Source organism: Hyla sarda, chromosome 5, assembly GCF_029499605.1.
Source record: "Hyla sarda isolate aHylSar1 chromosome 5, aHylSar1.hap1, whole genome shotgun sequence".
In the NCBI taxonomy this organism is placed as follows: domain Eukaryota; kingdom Metazoa; phylum Chordata; class Amphibia; order Anura; family Hylidae; genus Hyla; species Hyla sarda.
Window position 1 is genome coordinate 44,302,720 of NC_079193.1, and position 25,004 is coordinate 44,327,723.

The following is a 25,004-nucleotide window of genomic DNA, read 5'->3' on the forward strand; positions in this document are numbered from 1 at the left end:
TAATCAGACCCGGAGCGAACACGCTCCGGGGACTGATTACAAACGGGGTGCCGCGTGCATGATCACGGGCGTACCCAGCTGCGGGACTCCCGCGATCAGGCATCTTATACCCTATCCTTTGGATAGGGGATAAGATGTGTAAGCACCGGAGAACCCCTTTTAAGATATCATGGTCCATAATATAACATTCTCCAAATGCTAAATTGCTTCTATATATAAATCTATGCAGGGCATCATATATTGTAATAATTGTCTATTATACTGTGGGGCCAATGCAAGTAATAATAGAAATAAAAAAATTAAAAATAGTAACCTACGTTTAATGTCGTGGTGAATGACATTTTTAGAGTGAAGGAAATCGAGACCCTTCAGAATATGTTTGGCGACCCAGATAATTTCGAATTCCCGCAGCGGTCCGCAGCTCTCCAGCTTTTCCAGCACAGACCCTCCTTCTCCAGCTTCCATGTATAGGTGAACCATATTCTCAGACAAGATGGCTCCATATAACTCTGCAATATTCTCATGCTGGAACTGGACCTGAAACTCCACATCTGCGGGCTTGAACTGCTCCACAGGGATCTGTTTGGGAGATGGGAGAGATATATACCATAATTATATAGGAAAATGTTATCATATAAAAAATATTCTATTAGCGCCCATTGCAAAACTACAATTCCCAGCATGCCCTTACAGCCTTCCGTGACTACAGTGAGTGTAGTGAGATTGAGATGGTCATATGTGTACCTGTGAGGCGTTTAGTGTAAAGAAGCAGGGGCAAAGTGAATCCAAAAGAAAGTCACAAAAGTTCGGAATTTAAAGAAACCTTTTTGTAAAAATTCACACCAGATCTATTTCATGCCCCGATTTGGTCATCTCCAACAACCAGCTATAGTAGCCTCTTCGCGACCCCCCCACCCAAAATTTTTTTTTAATATTGTGGCTTATATTTTCTATTTCCTCACCTTCTATGATCCAGGTCAAGTTGTACTTTTTACTCCTGCCCTTTTTTTGTTAAACCATATAATGTATTATGAAGTTGCAGGGGGCAAAATTGAAAAAAAAAAAAAATGAATCGCTCAATTTAGTAGCGGACGTGCTAAATGTATTCTATGGGTCAGTATGATTCCAACTGTTCCGTATTAGTAAAATCTTTGTTTTGTTTTACTATACAAAATAAAAATAAAAAATATGCACATCGCTATGTTCTGATACTTTTTTATTTTTCCACCTATGAAGCTGTGGTAAGGGCTAATTTTTTGTCCTGTGAGTTGTAGTTTTTATCAGTATCGGTAAATTTTTCTTTACTTTTATCACTTTTTTTTTTGCCACCCTAGGCGCCTATTTTGAGAAATCATTCGATTCCGTATGTAGATCAATGTAATGCATATGTAATACATTGATTTATTAGATCATCACTCTATTGGTACAGCCTGCCATAGGCAACCTGTATCAATAGCAGAGTCACAGCAGGCACTGAGGCCTAGTACCGATCGGTACCCCGTGATTACATCGTAGGGGTGCTGATCAGGTCACTATGCACCAAGGATGATCAAAAACTGTTTTAATGCCACATTAAGTAACATTTAAAGAGTTAAATAATCGGCATTGGCGTGATCTCTGATTTCTGTCATTACTGGCTGATGACGGCTGCTGATAGACTCTCGAGTAGTGTTGCTCGCCAGTATTCGCAATGCGAATTTTATTCGCGAATATCGCATATTCGTGAATTCAGCACTATATATTCGTAATTACGAATATTCGTATTTTTTTTTCACAGTACACATCACAGTGATCATCCCTCTCTGCTTCCAGCTTGTGTGGTGTAAAGAAGGCTCCAATACTATTGTGTGAGACTGGCGTGCAAATTTTCGCATATGCGAATTTTCGCTTATGCTAACTTTTGTATATGCTAATTTTCGCATACGCGAATTTTCGTATATGCGAAAATAAAACACGAATATTACGAATATGCGAATTTAGCGAATATATGACGAATATTCGTCCATATATTCGCAAAATATTGCAAATTCGAATATGGCCTATGCCGCTCAACACTACTCTCGAGCACACTTCATACTGCCTTACCCGCAGGGTCGGCTCTGCCTATAGGCAAAATAGGCATTAACCTAGAGCAACCTTCATAGGGGCACCACTCAGCCTGCCACAAGAAAGTTAGACAGCCAGCATCCAAACCTCCCCCCATGTGTGTCACCCTGGTAGTAAAGTAATTACATAAGCAAGGGGTAAGGTGATTAGATGAGGAGGAGGTTTGCTACAGTGCGTCACAGCAGTAGTAAAGTGGGGCATGTCAAGAGGGGGGGGGGCAATGGGCGAAGTCAATGAGGTGGCAAAATTAGCTTTTGCCTAGGATGGCAAAAATCCTTTCACCAGCCCTGCTTACCCAACCCATGATGGAAATGTACAGGATGGAGGTAATCAATACTCTGCCACTCAATACACCTAGGTACATGTAAATTTAAGAACAGTAGAGGTGGGGAGTAGGGGACACGGACTGATGTGCCTGTTGTTGTTCTATACAGTGTTGCAGAATACGTGGGTACTATAGAAGCAATAGAAAAAAAGACAATTGGTGTCTACCAAAAGCAAGCCCTGTATTTCTAATGTGTTTCTCCTATGCAACGATAGGATTAACCGGTGTCATGGAACATGGAACATAAGGTAATATATAAACTTCCTTGTACACAAAGCAGGAAAACTGCTTATCTTATCCACACAGCAAAAATAAAAAGAAATGTGCATTGTCTCCATGGTAATCGCTGATATGATCTCAGACACATATTTCCCCACCAACAATCCTGTGGTATAATTTTAGTAACTGAATAGCTCTAAAAATATTAAAAAACAACAATGGGGATACATGACATTTTCACAACGTGGGTGTTATATTATTTTTGCATTGAACCGATGCATAATGGAAAGAAAAACAAAACCAAAATTCTTGCATCATTTCACCTGTGGGGGCACTGCAGGGGAAATTAACACTAGGGGGGGATTTATAAAAACTTGTGCAGAGAAAAATTTGCCCAGTTGCCCATAGCAACCAATCAGATTGCTTCTTTCATTTTGCAGAGGTCTGGTTAAAAATAAAAGAAGCGATCTGATTGGTTGCTACGGGCAACTGGGCAGCTTTTTCTATGCACAGGTTTTGATAAATCTCCCCCTAAGGATCTGTGATGTCCAAGTACAGTCCTGTACTACGCTTAGGCCCTGTCAGGTTGAGACCCTCAGTGACCTGGGGGCTCCCCTGCAGGGTCTCCCCCTATTGTTCCATAATGTTGTGTATATCACTTTAATGCCAAGACAGTATCCTAATGTATAGATAGAGCAGAGTTGTTGTGGGAGGCCTCAAGGACCTGTGTAAGTCTGTCACATGTTATGTTGTCACATGATTTGTTGTCACATGTTCTCCCAGAGAGCACCAGCTTAACCTATGACCCGCAGCTTGACCAATGGGCTTTAGTCCAGCCCCCACTATATAAAGGGGTGGCCATTTGCAATTCACTCTCCTCTGCTGCAAGCAGCTCTTGTACCATCAGTCTTTACTGAGACAGCAACCACCAGAGACCTCAGTGCAAGTGATCAGCATCTGGAAGACCCCAAAAGCTACAGTCATTCCAGTAAGTCTCAAGTCTATGTCTGCTGTCACTGAAACTAGTCAAGTCCTGCATATAGTCAAGTCAAGTCCAATCTCAAGTCAAGTTAATTACAAGTATTGGTCCAGCAAGCTTCAAGGTCCTTCTGGGTCCTGGCCACGACTCTGGGAAATCTGGCCTTAGCTGTGAAGATAATTCCATCTGTCTTATACTCAGTAAAGCTTCCGTTTGTCCATAACTGGTTGTGGACTCTCCTTTCACTACTAGCAACTGGGATAGCGGAGAAGCCAGGGCGCGTGGTGTTCCGGATCCCTAAAACCACACTGGTGTAATCAACACTAGGGGTTAATACCATCTTGCCCCCGGGGTTAATACCATCTGATCCCACCACTCAGACCGCTACACCCGTGGTCCCGCCATACACTGGTGGTCCACCGCAGATCTATTCACATGGCAGAATTTCCGCCTCAAATTAAAGCCCATAGACTTCTATGGGATTCCGCACTCCCATTCAACCTTCTGAAATTCCGCAAGCGGAATTTCAGAAGGTTGAATGAGAGTATGGAATCCCATAGAAGTCTGTGGGCTTTAATTTGATGCAGAATGTGTTGTTCCACATTCCACAAATAGTGAGCGCTGGCAGAGCTTGCCGGCGCTAAGACTGCTCGGAGATGCACTTTCTCCATAGACAGCAATGCATTTTGGAGCGAATTCCGCAGAAAGAATTGACATGTAAATTCAGCGGAGACCGGAATTGGGATTTCTGTCGTGTGTACGGTGTAGTGGAGTCCCATTGAAAGAAATTGGACTCTGCTGCAACAGAGTTTCTGAGCGAACTTTTTACGCTGGAATTCGTTGTGTGAACATGGCTTTAGTATAACATTCCCTGCGGATAACATACCAGTTTACACGCCATTCTCTTCCTTGACTCGATATCTTGCGCCAGATGAACTTTGCCGAATGCCCCCCTAGGAATGAACTCTGAACCGATGCTTTTGTAGGTCATCTTCCATGGAAACAACAGTACGTCCGTGTCCGTCTGATAGCGCCCATTTCGTATTGTGAGCATCTGGAGACAAATATTAAAAGGGAAACTTAAACCACAGTAGAAACTTTATTACGTAACAGCATCGGCTTTGACTGCACAGTTTATTTTAACTCTTCAGGCCTACTTTTAGGTTTTTGCATGAAAAATTAAATGGGAATTCCGGATATAGAATGTAAATATTTCTACATCACTAGCCACAGCGGCGAACCAACACAGCCAGTTATTGGCTGAGAGGTATTTCCAACAATAGTGTTTCCCAACTGGGGTGCCTCCAGCTGTTGCAAAACTTTGCATGCTTGGAGTTGTAGTTGTGAAACAGCTGGAGGCACCCCAGTTGGGAAAGACTTCCCTACAGTTAGAACCCTAATATCAGACCTGTAGGTGGAGATTTATCAAAACCTGTACATAGGAAAAGTTGACCAGTTGCCCTTAGCAACGATTCAGATTGTTTCTTTTATTTTGAAAAAGGCCCCTGAGAAATAAAAGAAGCAATCGGATTGGTCGCTATGGGCAACTGGTCAATTTGACTTTACACAGGTTTTGATAAATCTCCCCCTTTTATGTAAACTCTTTAAATGGGCACTCTCATTAAAACTAATTTTTGCTATTGCACGCCTTATGGTAAATGAAAAATATTTCTCATATACTTTGTTTAAAAAAAATGAAGTTTTCTGTTTTATTTGTGCTTGATAAAAGCTCAAGAGCACATTTTCCCCCAACTCATACACAGACTTTGGACCAAAGTCCAAACACAGGAAGTGCCGCCTGGAGTGCTGAGGGGGGTGTCCAGCCAACAGAATATGGCAGTTACGTGTGAGAGGAGCTATGATTGGATGAGGCTGGACACCCCCCCCCCCCCCACTCAGCACTCCAGGCGGCACTTCCTGTGTTCGGACTTTTGTCCAAAGTCTGTGTATGAGTTGGGGAAAATGTGCTCTTGAGCTTTTTTAAGCACAAATAAAACATAGAAAACTTTTTTTTAAACAAAGTATATTAGAAATATTTTTCATTTACCATAAGGAGTGCAATAGCAAAAATTAGTTTTAATGAGAGTCACCCTTTAACTGTGCGAATTCCATCTAAGCTCCCACAATGCACTGCTCCATAGTAACTGGATGCACCAAACTTATGAATTTAGCCCTAAACATGAATGTGTTAAAAACATAATTTCAATTGTGCAAAATAATGTAAAAAAAAATGTGTGATTTTAAATATGATTTTTGAGAAAATTGCTGCAAAAACAGTAAAAATGTGCAAATGAAATTCAGTAAAACTGTACATGTGAACACAGGCAAAAGACTTCAAATCTTCATAAAACATCTCAATTGTGATTATAGGTTAAATCACTTTCTCCTCATAGTAATATTGTTCTAAAAAATGTATTTTGAGTAAGAAAATGTATGAAAACTGCACAGTGTGAACTAACACCAACACACATGTGCGTCCAATGAGTTCACCTGGGTGATCCCCAGCACCAGCAGCCTAATGAGATGATCAGGTGCAGTGATCAAATGCCACACCCAAAGCCAAACCATTCATGGGAAATATGGCCAGCAATAGGCTCGGTTTCCACACAGACTTATTTTTTATTTATTTTTTGCATTTTTTGAAAAGCTGCCACTGCAGTTTCTGAGCCAAAGTCAAAAGTAGGCAGGAGAAGTATAAGTCCTTTCTTTATATTTCCCATTCCATTTGAATACTCTTCTGGCTTTGACTCAAAAACTGCACTGGCAGTTTAAAAAAAAAAAAAAAAAAAAGAGGCCACAAAAAACCTGTGTGTGTGGAAACCTAGCCATTTTAAAGGGATACTCCGCCCGTAGACATCTTATCCCCTATTCAAAGGATGGGGGATAGGATTTCTGATCGCGGGAGTCCCACCGGTGGAGACCCCCACGATCTAGGCTGCGGCCCCTCAGAAATCCGGTGCACGGAGCGAACTTCGTTCTGTGCCAGATGACTGGCAATGGGGGGCGGAGGCTTGTGACATCACGGCCATACCCCCTCAATGCAAGCCTGTGGGAGAGGGCGTGACGTTCGTGATGACACGGGCCTCCGGCCTCGAACAATCTAAACGAATGCCGGATGCAGCAGGGAGAACGGTTCCCAGCGTCAGGACCCCCGCGATCAGACCTCTTATCTTAGGTCTCATAGGGGATAAGATGTCTAGGGGCGGAGTTTCCCTTTGTCATTTCAGAGATTCTGTGTGCATCCAATGTGTGATGCAGAGATTCTGTGTGCATGGAACCTATCCAGTGCATGCCACATGAGCAAACACAGAGAACGGTTTAAACCCAATTATTGGGACTCAGCACGTACAGGTATGCCCTGAGTCCTTAAGTACCAAGATGTCAGGGCGTACCTGTACGCCTTGCGTCCTTAAGGGGTTAAGCAGAAGGCATACACAAGAGCCTCTACATTATTCTCTAATAATAGCCGTTGCTGCACTATATAAATATAATATTTGTAATTAGACACCTAAATAATCTAGTCGTCTCATCATGCGAAACGTCATGTAATATCAGGACAAACAAGCTTTTCTTCCTTTATGCTTTCACGACATGTTCCTGCCATTTACGCAATAAAGTACCAAAGCTATACAGCGGAAGATAAACTCTGTGACCCATCCTACAGGAGTGGTGTGGCTGACAAATAGGATTTAGTAATTGTCAAAACAACAACGTCTCATTGTAAACACTGATATAGAACAGACACATAGACTTTCACTGGGGTGCTACCTTATAGTAACATGGCATAATACTCTGTTGTTGCTATCACACTTGTACAGTCACGTCGAGAATGTCTTCCTGAAACTGTTATTTACACATGACGTTCTTATTAACATCAGAAATTATTCTAATAATAACCCTGGTTATAGCATTCAGATATCCTCAAGCTCTCTATATATACAGCGCATATCTGTATAAAGGGGCCAGGAAAAAGACCAGTTGGAAATGACCAATCTATTGTTCTTGGCCTACACAGGTCTAGAAGGTTGTTGATAGTGTGGTAGCGGGGTGTCATGAGGGCAGATGTTGTTACCCTAGGGGCAGATGGCATTAACCCCTTGTATTCGTGAAGCCAGGGCATGGTTTAGCCTAAAACCACCCAAAGGTATACCGCTGGATCCTGGGCTAGGCACGGGGGCAATAAAGACTCTGATGCCAAGTTACGGACAACGGTAGCTTTACTGAGGGTAGACACTTGGTAAAGTCTATACAGTGCAGCTAGGGCCCAAGGGGGTGACCAGTGACTCAGAGACCTTAAGGGCTTGTTGGGACATCTAGTAGGACTGGACAATTGAATGCAGACCACGCTGACTTGACAGATGACAGGGACTGACTTGACTTGACTCATAAAGCTGTGACTTTAGTGTACTTGACTTGATGGTGGCTGCAGGACTTGACTTTGAGGTCTCCAACACTCTGGACACACACACTAGGCGACTGCACTGGACCTCAGCAAAGACTTGTAAGGAAAGAGAGAGAAGCTCCACCCAGAGATTATATGGGGGAGACTAGAAAGGAGCCCATAGGTCACTCTTGGGGTCACCTGGTCACTGGTACCCAGTGGAAAAAAAATGTCAAATCAACTAGTGCCGGAAAGTTAAACAGATTTGTAAATGACTTCTATTAAAAAATCTTAATTCTCCCAGTACTCATCAGCTGGTGTATACTACAGAGGAAGTTGAGTAGTTCTTTTCTGTCTAACCACAGTGCTCTCTGCTGTCACCTCTGTCCATGTCAGGAACTGTCCAGAGTAGAAGCGCATCCCCATAGCAAACCTATCCTGCTCTGGAGAGTTCCTGACATGGACAGAGGTGACAGCAGAGAGTATTGTGGTCAGACAGAAAAGAACAACTCAACTTCCTCTGTACTTTACAGCAGCTGATAGGTACTGGAAGGATTAAGATTTTTTAATTGAAGTAATTTACAAATTGGTTTTACTTTCTGGCACTAGTTGATTAAAAACATTTTTTTTTCCAACCGGAGTACCCCTTTAATGTAAATAGGAACTATATAATGGTTATTTTCCCCTGTGGTAAAACGTGAAAAACTTCTTGCCAGATTACCCTAAAGATCGCAGCTGATCCCTGGGGGTCCCAACAGTAGAATTTTGTGGTCATCTCATTGTTGAAAAAAAATAAAAAGTAAATAAACACTCTGGGAATTGTTTTAATTTTTGCTAATATAGTGCAGCATAGAGTATTATTAGAGAGTAACGTAAAGGTTCTTGTGCTTACCTGATGTGGCAGGCATGTTTTTGTCAGCCATACTTATTTGTATTTTCCCACTGAAATTATTTTCTTATTCTGCTTACATTTCCCATGAATCCTCTGGCATTGCAGAAAGAGAGGGTGAAGTCTCATCACTGCAGGTCAGATAATTGGACCAACCTATTCAGGCTGGCTGCTGGAGTCAAGCTAGGTGAGTTTCATAATTGAATTGCTGTCAGTTCACATTATATGCAGTTTTGATGAGTTGTCTTATTCAAAGTGCAAAGTATCGCCAAGGGAGAAAGTCATTTTGACCTATCACAATTGGGGTGTTTTTTGAAGATTTCAGGTCTTTGGGCTATGGTCACACATTGACCCTCATTTACTAAAGTCCAACCAACTCTTTTTCTCGGTTATTGTGCCTAAATTTTAGTTGCAACGACTGTGCGACTATTTATGCGACCAAATTTTAATTGCACAACCAACACTTTAGAAAACACTCGGAGTGTTTTTTTTTTTTCACTCTGAAATGGGCGTGTTTTATGCAAAAATGGGCGTTTTACCGACAAAAAACTAAAAATACTCGGAGTACTTCCAAAATCACTCGAGAAAAAGTGTGAGTTTGCCTCACACAATAACCGACAGCCAAGAGGCCGAGTGAAATTCCAAAAATGTAGTGATTTCTAACAAGGGACTGTTTGCCATTGTGTGTACGTGCTGTGTGCACTGTGTGTGTGCTGCGGGGGTCGGCCATGCCCCCTTGTGACATCACGCCACGCCCCTTCAATGCAAGTCTATGGGAGGGGGCGTGACGGCCGTCAGGCCCCCTCCCATAAACTTGCATTGAGAGGGTGTGGCATGACATCACAAGGGGGCATGGCCGACCCCCGCAGCGCGCACACAGCGTTCGGAACTAAATGTTCCAAACGTTGGCCAGTGGAGTACCCCTTAAACCTGTGACTCTCAAAGATACTGAATGTGAACAAGGTCCCTTTGGCCCTACAAGTACAGTAGTAATTTGAACATATCTTCTTACCTTGTTTAATATAATCCCACATTCCTGTTGCAGAGATTTATGTAAATGTCTAGTGGCATCTGACACCTGATTTGCGAAGCTGAGTAATTCCTTAGTAGTTCCGTATTTGACCGATGACAGAAGAGAATTTTCTTGTCCACTGAGAAACAGAGAGTCCGTCCGCTCCTCATTGTTACAGTCCTCTTGGCCGTGTGTTACGGGTTTTTTTTCTCCTGCACACACCTCCCCATCTCGATAGAGGTTTTCCATTATAGTTACCAAATCGGTGACATTCAAATAGGTGAGAAGCAGCTCCGCTTCCTCCTTCTGTTCATTGGTGGTGCTCATGAAATCCATTATGGCACCGCTTTCCAAAGCACCACCTACAAAACAAAAATGATCAATGTAAGTTAGGTGCATTTTTTACCTTGAACGTTCATAAACAACAACATTCAGGTTTCACAGTAGTTGTAAAAGATATGATTAAAATACAAAAGTGCAGATACAGTGATTTTTTTTCTTTCTGACCATACATGTAGTATGTATGGCTTCCTTAAAGGGTTACTCTACCGAAAAACATCTTATTCCCTATCCAAAATATAGGGGATAAGATGTCTGATCTTGGGGGTCCCTGTGATCGCCGGGCTGGTAGCGGTGGCGTCCGGATCACGGAAATACATAGCCGTCACGTCTCCTCCCATAGACATGAATGGAGACTTCGCTCGGTGCTCCGATTGCGGGGGTCCCCAGCAGTAGGACATCCGCAATTCGACATCTTATCCCCTATTCTTTGGATAGGGAATAAAAATTTTCCGGTGGAGTACCCCTTTAACATATGTCAATACTTTTGCAATACCAGAGGGGTTTGTACAACCAGAGAAAAATCTGTAACAGATTCCACCAACTACCATACAGTCATCTTCTTACGTAACAGAAGAGCCTTTAAGACACCTCAGGCACATTGGCCCAAGTGTAACTACTACATCCGCACCCCTAGCTACCCCATGTGGTACCAAGCCCACTCAGATTATGATCCATTAACCTTGCTACTTTGTGGCTTCTAAATAACCACCGGAGAACATTTTTGGTGTACCAGTACGGGAGATGTTACCCCGTACCCTTAATGCCCTGTCAGGCAGCCTCCCTGCAGTGTCCCCTGTGCCCTCCCCCCCCCCCCCCTGCATCTGTTCTACTGTAATTGTATATTATCCCCTGGTTATGTCTATAAGAATGTTGTATATTTAACCCCTTAAGGACCAAGGACGTACCGGTACGTCCTTGGTCCTGCTCTTCTGATATAACGCGGGGTTACACAGTAACCCCGCGTCATATCATGGCGGGCCCGGCGTCATAGTGAAGCCGGGACCCGCCTCTAATAGCGCGCAGCGCCGATCGCGGCGCCGCGCGCTATTAACCCTTTAGCCGCGCGCTCAGAGCTGAGCCGCGCAGCTAAAAGTGAAAGTGAAAGTTCCCGACTAGCTCAGTTGGGCTGTTCGGGATAGCCGCGGCTAATCGCGGCATCCCGAACAGCTGACAGGACAGCGGGAGGGCCCCTTCCTGCCTCCTCGCTGTCCGATCGCCGAATGACTGCTCAGTGCCTGAGATCCAGGCATGAGCAGTCATGCGGCAGAATCGTTGATCACTGGTTTCTTATGAGAAATCAGTGATCAACATAGAAGATCAGTGTGTGCAGTGTTATAGGTCCCTATGGGATAACAATGATCAGTGTGTGCAGTGTTATAGATCCCTATGGGACCTATAACACTGCAAAAAAAAAGTGAAAAAAAAGTGAATAAAGATCATTTAACTCCTCCCCTATTAAAAGTTTGAATCACCCCCCTTTTCCAATAAAAAAAAACACAGTGAAAATAAAAATAAACATATGTGGTATCACCGCGTGTGGAAATGTCCGAATTATAAAAATATATCATTAATTAAACCGCTCGGTCAATGGCGTGCGCGCAAAAAAATTCCAAAGTCCAAAATAGTGCATTTTTGGTCACTTTTTATATCATTTAAAAATGAATAAAAAGTGATCAATAAGTCCTATCAATTTTAAACGTATTAATTTTCCTGCATGTAGTTATGATTTTTTCCAGAAGTCCGACAAAATCAAACCTATATAAGTAGGGTATCATTTTAATCGTATGGACCTACAGAATGCATATCAGGTGTCATTTTTACCAAAAAATGTACTACGTAGAAACGGAAGCCCCCAAAAGTTACAAAACAGCGTATTTTTTTCAATTTTGTCGCACAATGATTTTTTTTCCCGCTTCACCATAGATTTTTGGGCAAAATGACTGACGTCATTACAAAGTAGAATTGGTGGCGCAAAAAATAAGCCATCATATGGATTTTTAGGTGTAAATTTGAAAGAGTTATGATTTTTTAAAGGCAAGGAGCAAAAAACGAAAATGCAAAAACGGAAAAACCTCTGGTCCTTAAGGGGTTAAGAAAGGTTAACGTGTGATCACCAGTTGTCATGTGATTGTTACCCCGGAGGTATTAGTGACCAGGTGACTTAAGGGTGACCAATGGGACCCCACCAGAGTCTCCCCCATAAAAGCCCTGGGATGAATCTCTTCTCTCTCTTAGTTCCTGAGTCTTTGCTGTGGTGCAGTCGAGCCTAAGAGTCTGGAGTCATATGAGGCCTCAAGTCAAGTCTGCAGCTACAAGCTACAAATCTACAAGTAAGATAAAGTCACAGCTTAGTCTGTCTCCAGTCAAGTCAAGTCAGTCATTGTCATCTATTGTCAAGTCAACATGGCCTGCACTAAATTGTCCAAAACCCTTAAAGGACAACTGCAGCACAATATACACTTATCCCCTATGTTTGATCGCGGGGGGTCCGACCGCTGCGACCCCCCCACGATCTCCCTAACGGGGCGCTGCCATTAGCGCTCATAGTGAGCGCTAAGGCGCGTAGCGTCGACCTAGAGGTTGCTGGTGATGTCCCGTCTCCTCCCCGTCCCCATACAGTTCTATGGGGGAGACGGGGAGGCACGAACGCTGCCTCCCCGCCTCTCCCATAGAGATGTATGGAGGAGGCGTGCCGGCCGCAACGTTATGCTGCGGCTGGCATGCCCCCTGCACGGGACAGCCACGACCCCGTACAGGAGATCACAGGGGGTCCCAACGGTCGGACCCCCCGCGACCAAACACTTATCCCCTATCCTGTGGATAGGGGATAAGTGTTAATCACGCTGCAGATGTCCTTTAAGGTCGCTGAAGTCACTGGTCACCTCCGTGGGCCCCGCTACACTGTATAGACTTTACCATCTGTCACTCAGTAAAGCTACCGTTGTCCGTAACTTGGCGTCGGAGTCAATATTGCTCCCGGGCCTAGCCCAAGACCCAGCGGTATACCTTCAGGTGGTATTGAGGATAAACCACACATTCCATACATATGTCTTTAGGCTTCACTTTGTATTACCGCGTTATGTAATAATCTACATATCTTCTAATAGCTGTCATAGTTCAAATGAATGGTAAACTGTCCCAAAGGGCACCTTAGGCCATGGACCCATGTGTCACTTAGAAGTGGCCCTACCCAATAATACTAGATGTAATCAGCTTCCGAAACAATAACCATTGTAGGGTTACAAAGAAGGGGACACAACTGCTTGTTTCTTTTATTCTGTTTCTTCCAATTTGCATTTCTTAAACCAACATAAAACCATTGTCTCTTGTAGGGATGATTCTAATCTCTGTATCGTTCCAACTAGAGATGAGCAAACTTATAGTAAATTCGATTCGTCACGAACTTCTCGGCTCGGCAGTTGATGACTTTTCCTGCATAAATTAGTTCAGCTTTCAGGTGCTCCGATGGGCTGGAAAAGGTGGATACAGTCCTAGGAGACTCTTTCCTAGGAATGTATCCACCTTTTCCAGCCCACCGGAGCACCTGAAGGCTGAACTAATTTACGCAGGATAAGTCATCAACTGCCGAGCCGAGAAGTTCGTGACGAATCGAATTTACTGTAAGTTCGCTCATCTCTAGTTCCAACCTATAATATATGTGCTGCAGAATCAAGCAGGTTCACGCAACGAAAATATTAATACAATACAGGTTGATTTTATAGTGTGGTCTGACTTTTAGCATAACCCAAGAGGTATTGCCTGTCTACGAGATGCTGGGATCCGAGGAGCCACAGGATGTAGCCCATTACATTTTACAATACTTCTGTATGTAACTGTGTCATGTGAATTCCTCCATTGAAATCTAAGAATAGCAGGACGACTTAAGAAGAGACAACAAGGCAACTTCTGGGCAAACATTAACATGTGAGCGAAGAACGAAAAATATTATTTTCCAAATAAGGCAAAGAAAACTCTGACTGGGTTACGGGAAAAACTGAAGCATCGTTCTGTAACAATCCAATGGGAAGACATGTTTCCCAGCATTCTGTATGAGTGGAAAAATCCTCTTGTTGTCACGAGACATTTGTATAATATTACAGCATATTCAGAATTTCCCTAGCAGTTTACATCCAGTGCCAAAATTTGGAATCAGTAATGTAGCCTGACATGAGTATGGTCTATGGAGATTTATCAAAACCTGTCCAGAGGAAAAGTTGCCCAGTTGCCCATAGCAACCAATCAGATCGCTTCTTTTCAGAGGTTTCTTTAAAAATGAAAGAAGCGATCTGATTGGTTGCTATGGGCAACTTGGCAACTTTTCCTCTGGACAGATTTTGACAAATCTCCCACTTTTTGATCCATTGTGACTAGAGATGAGCGAACTTACAGTAAATTCGATTCGTCACAAACTTCTCGGCTCGGCAGTTGATGACTTTTCCTGCATAAATTAGTTCAGCTTTCAGGTGCTCCCGTGGGCTGGAAAAGGTGGATACAGTCCTAGGAGACTCTTTCCTAGGAATATATACACCTTTTCCAGCCCACCGGAGCACCTGAAGGCTGAACTAATTTACGTAGGAAAAGTAATTAACTGCCGAGCCGAGAAGTTCGTGACGAATCGAATTTACTGTAAGTTCGCTCATCTCTAATTGTGACCATGCTGTGCCCCTTTCATGTGCTCCCTTGAACACAATGTCATCTGGTACTTCTTGGTGCCATCTATAGCTATCCTGTACTCTATCACTGCCATCTTGTTCCCTCTGTAACCCACCAATCCTTTAAACCCTTTAGGTCCCCCGACATCACCTCTGAGTCTTGTGCCCCACTAAGGCCCCTTTCACACTATAAAATGTATCCGTTTTTAAGATCCATTTGAAAATAGGCCGTTAAATTGCCGTTACAAAATCCCATTATAGTCTATGGGATTTTTACATTATCCGTTTTAACCCGTCATAGCCCGTTATTAATAACGGACGTTATTTTGTGATGGGAGAATGAACGGAAGAAATAGTGCATGCAGTATTTCTCCCGTCACTATCTTCCGTCACAAAATATAAAAACACCGGCAGGGTGGCCGGTATTTATCCAACCAATCCTCCAACTTGTGTATTGTTGCACCATATGCTATACCAGTGTTTCCCAACCAGAGAGCCTCCAGCTGTTGCAAAACTACAACTTCCAGCATGTTGGACTATATAGTAGTATATAGTATAGACCAGTGTTTCCCAACCAGAGAGCCTCCAGCTGTTGCAAAACTACAACTTCCAGCATGTTGGACTATATAGTGGTATATAGTATAGACCAGTGTTTCCCAACCAGAGTGCCTCCAGCTGTTGCAAAACTACAACTTCCAGCATGTTGGACTATATAGTGGTATATAGTATAGACCAGTGTTTCCCAAACAGAGTGCCTCCAGCTGTTGCAAAACTACAACTTCCAGCATGTTGGACTATATAGTGGTATATAGTATAGACCAGTGTTTCCCAACCAGAGTGCCTCCAGCTGTTGCAAAACTACCACTTCCAGCATGTTGGACTATATAGTGGTATATAGTATAGACCAATGTTTCCCAACCAGAGTGCCTCCAGCTGTTGCAAAACTACAACTTCCAGCATGTTGGACTATATAGTGGTATATAGTATAGACCAGTGTTTCCCAACCAGAGTGCCTCCAGCTGTTGCAAAACTACAACTTCCAGCATGTTGGACTATATAGTAGTATATAGTATAGACCAGTGTTTCCCAACCAGAGTGCCTCCAGCTGTTGCAAAACTACAACTTCCAGCATGTTGGACTATATAGTGGTATATAGTATAGACCAGTGTTTCCCAACCAGAGTGCCTCCAGCTGTTGCAAAACTACAACTTCCAGCATGTTGGACTATATAGTGGTATATAGTATAGACCAGTGTTTCCCAACCAGAGTGCCTCCAGCTGTTGCAAAACTACCACTTCCAGCATGTTGGACTATATAGTGGTATATAGTATAGACCAATGTTTCCCAACCAGAGTGCCTCCAGCTGTTGCAAAACTACAACTTCCAGCATGTTGGACTATATAGTGGTATATAGTATAGACCAGTGTTTCCCAACCAGAGTGCCTCCAGCTGTTGCAAAACTACAACTTCCAGCATGTTGGACTATATAGTGGTATATAGTATAGACCAATGTTTCCCAACCAGAGTGCCTCCAGCTGTTGCAAAACTACAACTTCCAGCATGTTGGACTATATAGTGGTATATAGTATAGACCAGTGTTTCCCAACCAGAGTGCCTCCAGCTGTTGCAAAACTACAACTTCCAGCATGTTGGACTATATAGTAGTATATAGTATAGACCAGTGTTTCCCAACCAGAGTGCCTCCAGCTGTTGCAAAACTACAACTTCCAGCATGTTGGACTATATAGTGGTATATAGTATAGACCAGTGTTTCCCAACCAGAGTGCCTCCAGCTGTTGCAAAACTACAACTTCCAGCATGTTGGACTATATAGTGGTATATAGTATAGACCAGTGTTTCCCAACCAGAGTGCCTCCAGCTGTTGCAAAACTACAACTTCGAGCATGTTGGACTATATAGTGGTATATAGTATAGACCAGTGTTTCCCAACCAGAGTGCCTCCAGCTGTTGCAAAACTACAACTCCCAGCATGCCCGGACAGCCAACGGCTGTCCGGGCATGCTGGGAGTTGAAGTTTTGCAACAGCTGGAGGCACCCCTGGTTGGGAAACACTGACCTATACTATATACTACTATATATTCCAACATGCTGGGAGTTGTAATTTTTCGTTTGGGGAAGCTGCTGACCCACAGGCTGTATCAGGGCATGCTGGGAGTTGTAGTTAGTAACTAACTGCAACTCCCGTATTTGCGTAAAAAAAAAAAAAAAGATCAAAAAGTCACATCATAACAAAAATGGTACTGTTAAAAACTACAGATCAGGGTGCGAAAAATGAGCCCATATAAGAAAAAATTAAAAAGTTAAAGGGGTCAGAATAGGACAAAATTTCCCTCCCCCGCATATGTGTATCCTGTGATGTCACGCATGTATAATTAACTATGGAAATTAGCATGGCCGGTATTTTTTTTTTGCAAGAAAGGTGGTGACCCTAGGTAGAAGTGCTGTAAGTAGTGCTAGGTTACTACAATAGATGGACCTACTGTTAGTCGGATAATTGAATATAAAGAGGGAAAACAGTTCAGGCGAATAGCATTTGTAGTTTATACTGATATTTACTTGTGCCCTAAAGGATGATTGACAGGGGAATGTAGGTCAGTAGGTGGTCTGTGGCTGGTTCGTCGCAGGCCTTACCGTAATCGCAATCAGACGTTCCTCCAGCCATTCCTCTAACCACTTGCTTAGTAAAAATGTTTATTTCTCTTTGCATAATGTAAAACCAGTGTGAAGCGAGAGGAGTCTATAGTAGAAACGTGCAAAGTGAGATTTCCCAGAAAGCAGTGCAGCCATGGACATACATGCAACTCAAGCCTGTTTCCAAGTCTAATTTTATTAGACATTAGACTATACAATAAGTCTAGGTTCCCACGTACAAAAACGCCCAAAATTACACCCAGGCTGCCCCAGAGCGTTTTTTTGTGTGAAAAAATGCCACAGCCAGAGGTTAGCTGCAAGTCAATAGAGATTTATTAAATGCCATACGCACTTGGCGTTTTTCTCTTTGGCGTTTTTTCTGCATTTTTTAGCTCAGTGGTAGTTTTCAAAACTGCAGCATGTTGAGACTATGGCGCTTTTTTTCAGTAAAATTCTTAAAGGGGTACTCTGGTGGAAAACTATTTTTTTTTTCTAATCAACTGGTGCCAGAAAGTTGAAAAGATTTGTAAATCACTTCAATTAAAAAATATGAATCTTTCCAGTACTTATCAGCTGCTATATGCTCCAGAGGAAGTTGTGTAGTTCTTTCAAATCTGATCACAGTGCTCTCTGCTGACACCTCTGTCCATGTCAGGAACTGTCCAGCCAGGATGGGGATTTGCTCCTACTCAGGGGATTTGCTCCTGCTCCAGACAGTTCCTGACACGGACAGAGATGTCAGCAGAGAGCACTGTGCTCAGACTGGAAATAACTACACAACTTCCTTTGTAGCATACTGCAGCTGATAAGTACTGGAAGGATTAAGATTTTTTGATAGAAGTAACTTACAAATCTGTTTAACTTTCTGGAGCCAGTTGATATATAAAAAATAGTTTTCCACCGGAGTATCCCTTTAAGAAGCAGAAGCAATTTCCCAATTTCCTGCTTAAGGGTAGGATCACACATATAGTGCATCCGCTTGTAGCAGCGGATTTCCCGCTGCATTTCTGCTACCGGCAGGCACTGTTTCTACCGTGGGAAATCCGCCGCTACATGCGGACACACAGAGCTACCCAGCCGCAGCAAGGAGCTAACTATTGTGACTGTCGCCGGCGCATCCGCAGCGTGAAATACACTGCGGATGCACTATGTGTGACCCAGCCCTTATAGGATGAATTTTATACCTCTGTCATGACCCTGCTTGGTTATCAGAATCCCCACCGCTGGTACAGGGAAGGTTTAAAGGGGTATTCCAGGAAAAAACTTTATATATATATATATATATATATATATATATATATATATAATCAGCTGGCTCCAGAAAGTTAAACAAATTTGTAAATGACTTCTATTAAAAAATCTTAATCCTTTCAATAATTATCGGCTGCTGAAGTTGAGTTGTTGTTGTTTTCTGTCTGGCAACAGTGCTCTCTGCTGACATCTCTGCTTGTCTCGGGAACTGCACAGAGTAGAAGAGGTTTGCTATGGGGATTTGCTTCTACCCTGGACAATTCCTGAGACATGTGTCATCAGAGAGCACTTAGACAGAAAAGAACAACTCAACTTCAGCAGCTCATAAATACTGAAAGGATTAAGATTTTTTTTAATAGAAGTCATTTACAAATCTGTTTAACTTTTTGGAGCCAGTTGATGTATAAAAAAAAGTTTTTTTTTCCTGGATAACCCCTTTAATTAATAATAAAGTTTTGTTCCTATTCAATAGGGTCACAATCATGGCTGCCATAAGGGCACTATAGATGTATTTTTGTCGAGGATCAAATCCCATGAGCTATGGCAACCTCTGAGGAACACGGTGAAGGACAAAAGTGTGGAAAGAAGCCCTGATCACTGGAAAGGATGAAGAGTATGTAACGTCTCCATGACATGGAACAACATTTCCAAACAAAGTACCGTATTTTTCGTCCTATAGGACGCACCGGCGTATAAGACGCACCCAATTTATAGGTGCAAAATCTAAAAAAATAAAGATTTTGAACCCAATAGTGGTCTTCAACCTGCGGACCTCCAGATGTTGCAAAACTACAACTCCCAGCATGCCCGGACAGCCGTTGGCTGTCAGTGCATGCTGGGAGTTGCAGTTTTGCAACATCTGGAGGTCCGCAGATTGAAGACCACTGCAGGAGGAGGTAATACTCACGTGTCCCCGCCGCTCTGGACCCGTCACCGCTGCCCTGGATGTCGCTCCATCGCTGTCGCCGTGTCCCCGTCGCTCTGGAACGTCTCTGCTGCCGGCCGGGTATCCTCGCTCTCCGTCGCCGCCATTACGTCGTTACGCACGCCGACGCACGTACGCGACAACGTGATGGCGAGGAAGGAGAGCGCCGGCCATACAGGGGATCCCTGAACGGAGAAGACACCGAGGAGGCAGGTAAGGTCCCTCCCGGTGTCCTGTAAGCACTAACCCGGCTATTCAGTCGGGCTGTTCGGGACCGCCGCGCCATTTATTGTAGTATTCTATAGGAGAATGCAGGTTATTGGGAACAGTCTCAATAATCTGTAATGTTCATGCCATGTTCTAGGCCATTTTATGCAACAGTCCCTAAACTATGGACCTCCAGATGTTGGCAAACTACAACTCCCAGCATGCCCGGACAGCCAACGGCTGTCCGGGCATGCTGGGAGTTGTAGTTTGGCAACATCTGGAGGTCCATAGTTTGTAGACTACTGTTGTACGCCAATGTTCAGCAACCTATGGTCCAAAACTACAGCTACCTGCAGGACAACACACCACTACAACTCCCAGCATGCCCTGACAGCCACATCGGTTCCACAACAGCTGAAGAGCCACAGCCTGGAGATTGCTGCTTGCAGACTAACCGCAAACATCCGGTCGGAGGCATTTTGGCTTTCAAAAACTCCCCCATAAACCACACTTCCATGCCGTGCGCGAACAAGGCCTTAAACTGTACTCCTTTACTTTTATCTGACGACAACAGTAATGGTCTTATATTTAAAAAAACGTGCCGGCGTTCCTACTGCAAGACCACATTGCGCATCTAAAGGTCGACAGGGAAAGTCCCGTTCTGAAGGGAAATAACAAGTCTGGTTATTTCCCCTCACCGGGCACTTGGCCATTGACAAGTTATGAATTCTTGTAAAAGATTTCTTTTTCTGAGGGTGCATTCACTAGGCCGTCTGTCCCCGTTTTTTTTTTTTAAGGGTGCTTTCACACCACGTTTTGTACATATGGTTCCCGAATATGGCTGGGAGGAGGGGGTGCGGGGCTTAATCGCGGCGCCCGCACTCAGCCGTATTCGGGAACCGTATTGAATGCATGTCTATGAGCCGACCGGAGTGAACCGCAGTCTCCGGTCGGCTGCGTTTTCGGCCGTATGCGGTTTCCCGACCGCAGGCAAAAACGTGGTCGGGAAAGCGTTTTTGCCTACGGTCGGGAAACCGCATACGGGCGAAAACGCAGCCAACCGGAGGCTGCGGTTCACTCCGGTCGGCTCATAGACATGCAATAAATACGGTTCCCGAATACGGCTGAGTGCGGGCGCCGCAATTAAGCCCCGCACCCCCTCCTCCCAACCGTATTCTGGAACCGTAAGTACAAAACGTGGTGTGAAAGCACCCTTATCCCAGTTTCGGTTCCGTTCTTGCAGGCTGTAAACGGATTAAAAACTGTTTATTAACGGAACACTAACGGATACAAACGGATAACATCCGTTTTCATCTGTTATTGTCCTTTTTTTTAACAAAAGTCTGCTTTCATTTTTGACGGGAGAAGAGCGGGACGAGTCTAGACATCCGTGTGAATGCAGCCTAAGCCTATGTTCACACAGTGGATATTTGGCAGAAAAAGATCCTTGTTTTTCAAGCAAAATTAGCTTAAAATATTTAGGCTAAGTTTCTACTTTTTTTTTTTTTTATGCCAAGAAAAACACCAATTCTGCCGCATGGCGTTTTTTCAGCCAAAAAACGCTGCGGCCAGATGTTAGCTGTAAATCAATGAGAAATCGCAAAATTAAAATTCGTTTTTCACTTCCTTTTGGCGTTTTTTCACTTTTTTTTGGGGTGTTTTTCAGCTCCTTGACGGTTTTCCAAAATCACAGCATGTTGAGCCACTGGCGATTTTTTTTGTCAAAATCGTGGCGTTTTTCTCCCATAGAAGTCTATGAGAGTGAAAAAAACGGCAAGAAAAAATGATGTGGGTTTTAACTTTGGCATTTTTTCAGGCGTTTTTTCTACACAAAAAACGCAGGACAAAAGACCAAGTGGAAACTTGTTTTATTTACCGTATTTATTTATCTATTTATTTATTTTGCTTTTGTTGTATTTGTATGCATATGTTTTCCTTTAGTGAGTGCCTTTTGCATTTTTGGGGGTTTGTCTTTTTGGTGGGATTTAAAGGAATTGTATGCAAAGCAGGTCTTTGCTTGCAAGTTTTTGAAGTGTTTACGCATACAAATGTGCACAATAGCTAGCATGCACTTTTTTTTTAAATAGGCATACTAAAAAAAAAACTTTGCAGGAATTGTCAAGTTTTTTTCTGTTTAACAAAATGCAATTCAGTGGGAAAAAATTTGATGTTACAAAAACATATTTTAGGGTCTGGTCCCACGTAATGCAGCATATTTAAGGCTGCCCAAAATGTGCTACGCCGCACGTCTGCGATCATCATACACAGGGCTACCTGGAGGCAGTGCTGTGTGTTCAGTGAGGTTTGGGTTGTGGCGCTGCACGTCACAGTCATGCTGCGCGGCCCCACCCCAAATCTCACTGAACACACAGCACTGACGTCTTGTAACGCTCTCTGTATGATGATCGGAGATTACACAGCGTATTTACCACTGAGCCGCACATTTTGCAAGGTGTGAAATATGCTGCATACATGCTACCTGGGACCGTACCCTCAAGGTGTACAATTTCTGTTGGTTCAAACATGCGGTATTTTACTGCATATTTACTGCTGCGTATTCTCCTTCCCATTGAAGTCAATGTGTAGTGAAATACAAAGCTGATTTGGCTACCCATTGACTCCAATAGGTTGGAAAATATGCAACAAAATACAACACGTGTGACATTACACCTCTAAAATGCACTCCGAAAATACAGTGTGATCATAACCACATTGGGCTGGGGTTACACTTGGTGTTTGTCATTTTTCCCCATAAGATTCACTATAGGACTTGAAATGACCACATAAAAAAAAAAAAAAAAATAAGAAAAAAAACACAGGTTACCAAACAAAAGAATGTAATGACACCATCAAAAAGGCGTGCAATTCACTGCGTTGTTTTTAAGTAAAAAATAAAGAGGATTTATACAAGAATTCTTCATTTTTTAAATTCAATAGATATTAATAATAAAGTCAATTATTGCACCAGTACCCCCCACCTCTCCTACACCAGTGTTTCCCAACCAGGGTGCCCCAGCTGTTGCAAAACTACAACTCCCAGCATGCCCGGACAGCCAACGTCTGGGCATGCTGGGAGTTGTAGTTTTGCAACAGCTGGAGGCACCTTGGATGAGAAACACTGCTCTGCACCATATAAGGGGTACTCCACTGGAAACCATTTTTTTAAAGGGTACCTCTCAACCAAAACATTTTTTGATATATTATAGATTAATGTATGCAGAATAACTTTACAATTGCATGTTATTAAAAAATATGCTTCTTTCTATTTAATTTTCCACTTTGAAGAAATGACCACTAGGGGTCTCCCTACCAGTCCTGGCAGCAAGCATTTCAGACTCATGCTGGAGTCCTAAACACTACGAGCTGCCAGTCTGCTTTGTTCACAAAGGAGAACACCCAGAGCTGCCAGCCTGCTTTGTTCACAGCCTCTTTGGCTGTGAACAAAGCAGGCTGGCAGCTCTGAGTGTTTAGGACTCCAGCATGAGTCAGAAATGCTTGCTGACAGGACTGATCGGGAAAAATACAATAGAAAGAAGCATATTTTTTCATTAACATGCTATTGGAAAGTTATTCAACATTCATTAATCTAAAATATATCAAAAGTTTATTTGATGAGAGGTACCCTTTAAGTTAAACAGCTTTGTAAATTACTTCTATTTAAAAATCTTAATCCTTCCAGTACTTATCAGCTGCTATATTCTCAACTGGAAGTTCTTTTCTTTTTCAGTTTCCTTTCTGTCTGACCACAGTGCTCTCTGCTGACACCTCTTTCCATTTTAGGAACTGTCCAAGCAAATCCCCATAGCAAACCTCTCCTGCTCTGGACAGTTCCTGACATGGACAGAGGTGTCAACAGAGAGCACTGTGGTGAGACAGAAAATAAATTCAAAAAGAAAAGAACTTCCTGTGGAGAATATTGCAACTGATAAGTACTGGAAGGATTGCGATTTTTTTAATAGAAGTCATTTACAAATCTGTTTAACTTTCTGGCACCAGTTGATAAAAAAATATATATTTTTCCATTGGAGTACTCCTTTAACTAAGAACATGAATGGGATGTGTGATGCTATAGCATTGGTATGTGCAGTATTTGTTCTGCTGTTACTACCGACTAGCCAGCAGACAACAGAACAGCGGGATCTGTTACCTATGATTCATCCAAACCTCACAATGAAAGACAACTACAGCCAGGAATCCCAAAAATGCTCCAGTCCATATATAGTCCCTGAATTGTGGGGGATCTCTCACCCACAGCAATGGGATTAGACTTCAAGGCATAACTGATTTGAGACAAGGGATCTGAAGCTAAAAACATCAGAATATTGAAGCTGTGCCTAAAATAGAGCGCCGTGTAGCAGTGCCAAGAGAGTTTATGAGGTTTCCTAGGAAGCGGCCTCTCAGGAGTCTATGGGCTACCCACCAGAGACTGTACATGACCCCCCCAGAGATATGGCTGCTCACTACAGCAGATACAATCACTCACAATCAGGTTTACTTTTTTGTAACAATTGTGCAGTTTATTCCTCAATGATTCTAGATTTACATTCACAATAAATTAAGTTTCCCAACTAGGGTGCCTCCAGCTGTTCCAGGCTAGGGAAATATTTCCCAACTAGTGTGCCTCCAGCTGTTCAAGGCTAGGGAAATATTTCCCAACTAGTGTGCCTCCAGCTGTTCTAGTCTATGGAAGTGTTTCTTAACCAGTGTGCCTCCAGCTGTTCTAGGCTTGAGAAGTGTTTCCCAACCAGAGTGTCTCCAGATGTTCTAGGCTAGGGAAGATGTGCCCCGAGCTGTTCAAGGCTAAGAAAGGGTTTCCCAACCAGGGTGCCTCCAGCTGTTCTAGGCTATGGAAGTGCCTCCCAACCAGGGTGCCTCCAGCTGTTCTAGGCTAGAGAAGTGTTTCCCAACCAGGGTGCCTCCAGCTGTTGCAAAACTACAACTCCTAGCATGCCTGTGCCCAGACAGCAACAGGCCGCTGTGTCTTGCTTGCAAAGCTAACTATAATAACATTACATGACAGAAAGTCCCACAAATAGCATGCCGTGTTCACACATGGGGGATTTA

At 43.2% G+C, this 25,004-nt stretch overlaps 1 protein-coding gene across 5 annotated transcripts in view; it reads right to left on the bottom strand.

Moving 5' to 3' along the window:
- MAP3K8 (mitogen-activated protein kinase kinase kinase 8) overlaps nucleotides 1-25,004 on the bottom strand; it is a 50,827-nt gene that overhangs the window by 7,706 nt on the left and 18,117 nt on the right. For 2 of the 5 annotated variants that reach the window (XM_056518369.1, XM_056518368.1), the window contains exons 3-5: nucleotides 9,912-10,273; nucleotides 4,516-4,683; nucleotides 318-579 (exon numbers count right to left, since the gene is read on the bottom strand). In XM_056518369.1, the coding sequence (XP_056374344.1) occupies nucleotides 318-579; nucleotides 4,516-4,683; nucleotides 9,912-10,273 (792 nt within the window). Of the gene's footprint in view, nucleotides 1-317; nucleotides 580-4,515; nucleotides 4,684-9,911; nucleotides 10,274-14,239; nucleotides 14,366-17,557; nucleotides 17,871-19,356; nucleotides 19,439-25,004 lie in introns of those variants that run through there. The other 3 variants (XM_056518370.1, XM_056518366.1, XM_056518367.1) reach the window with 3 other exon arrangements.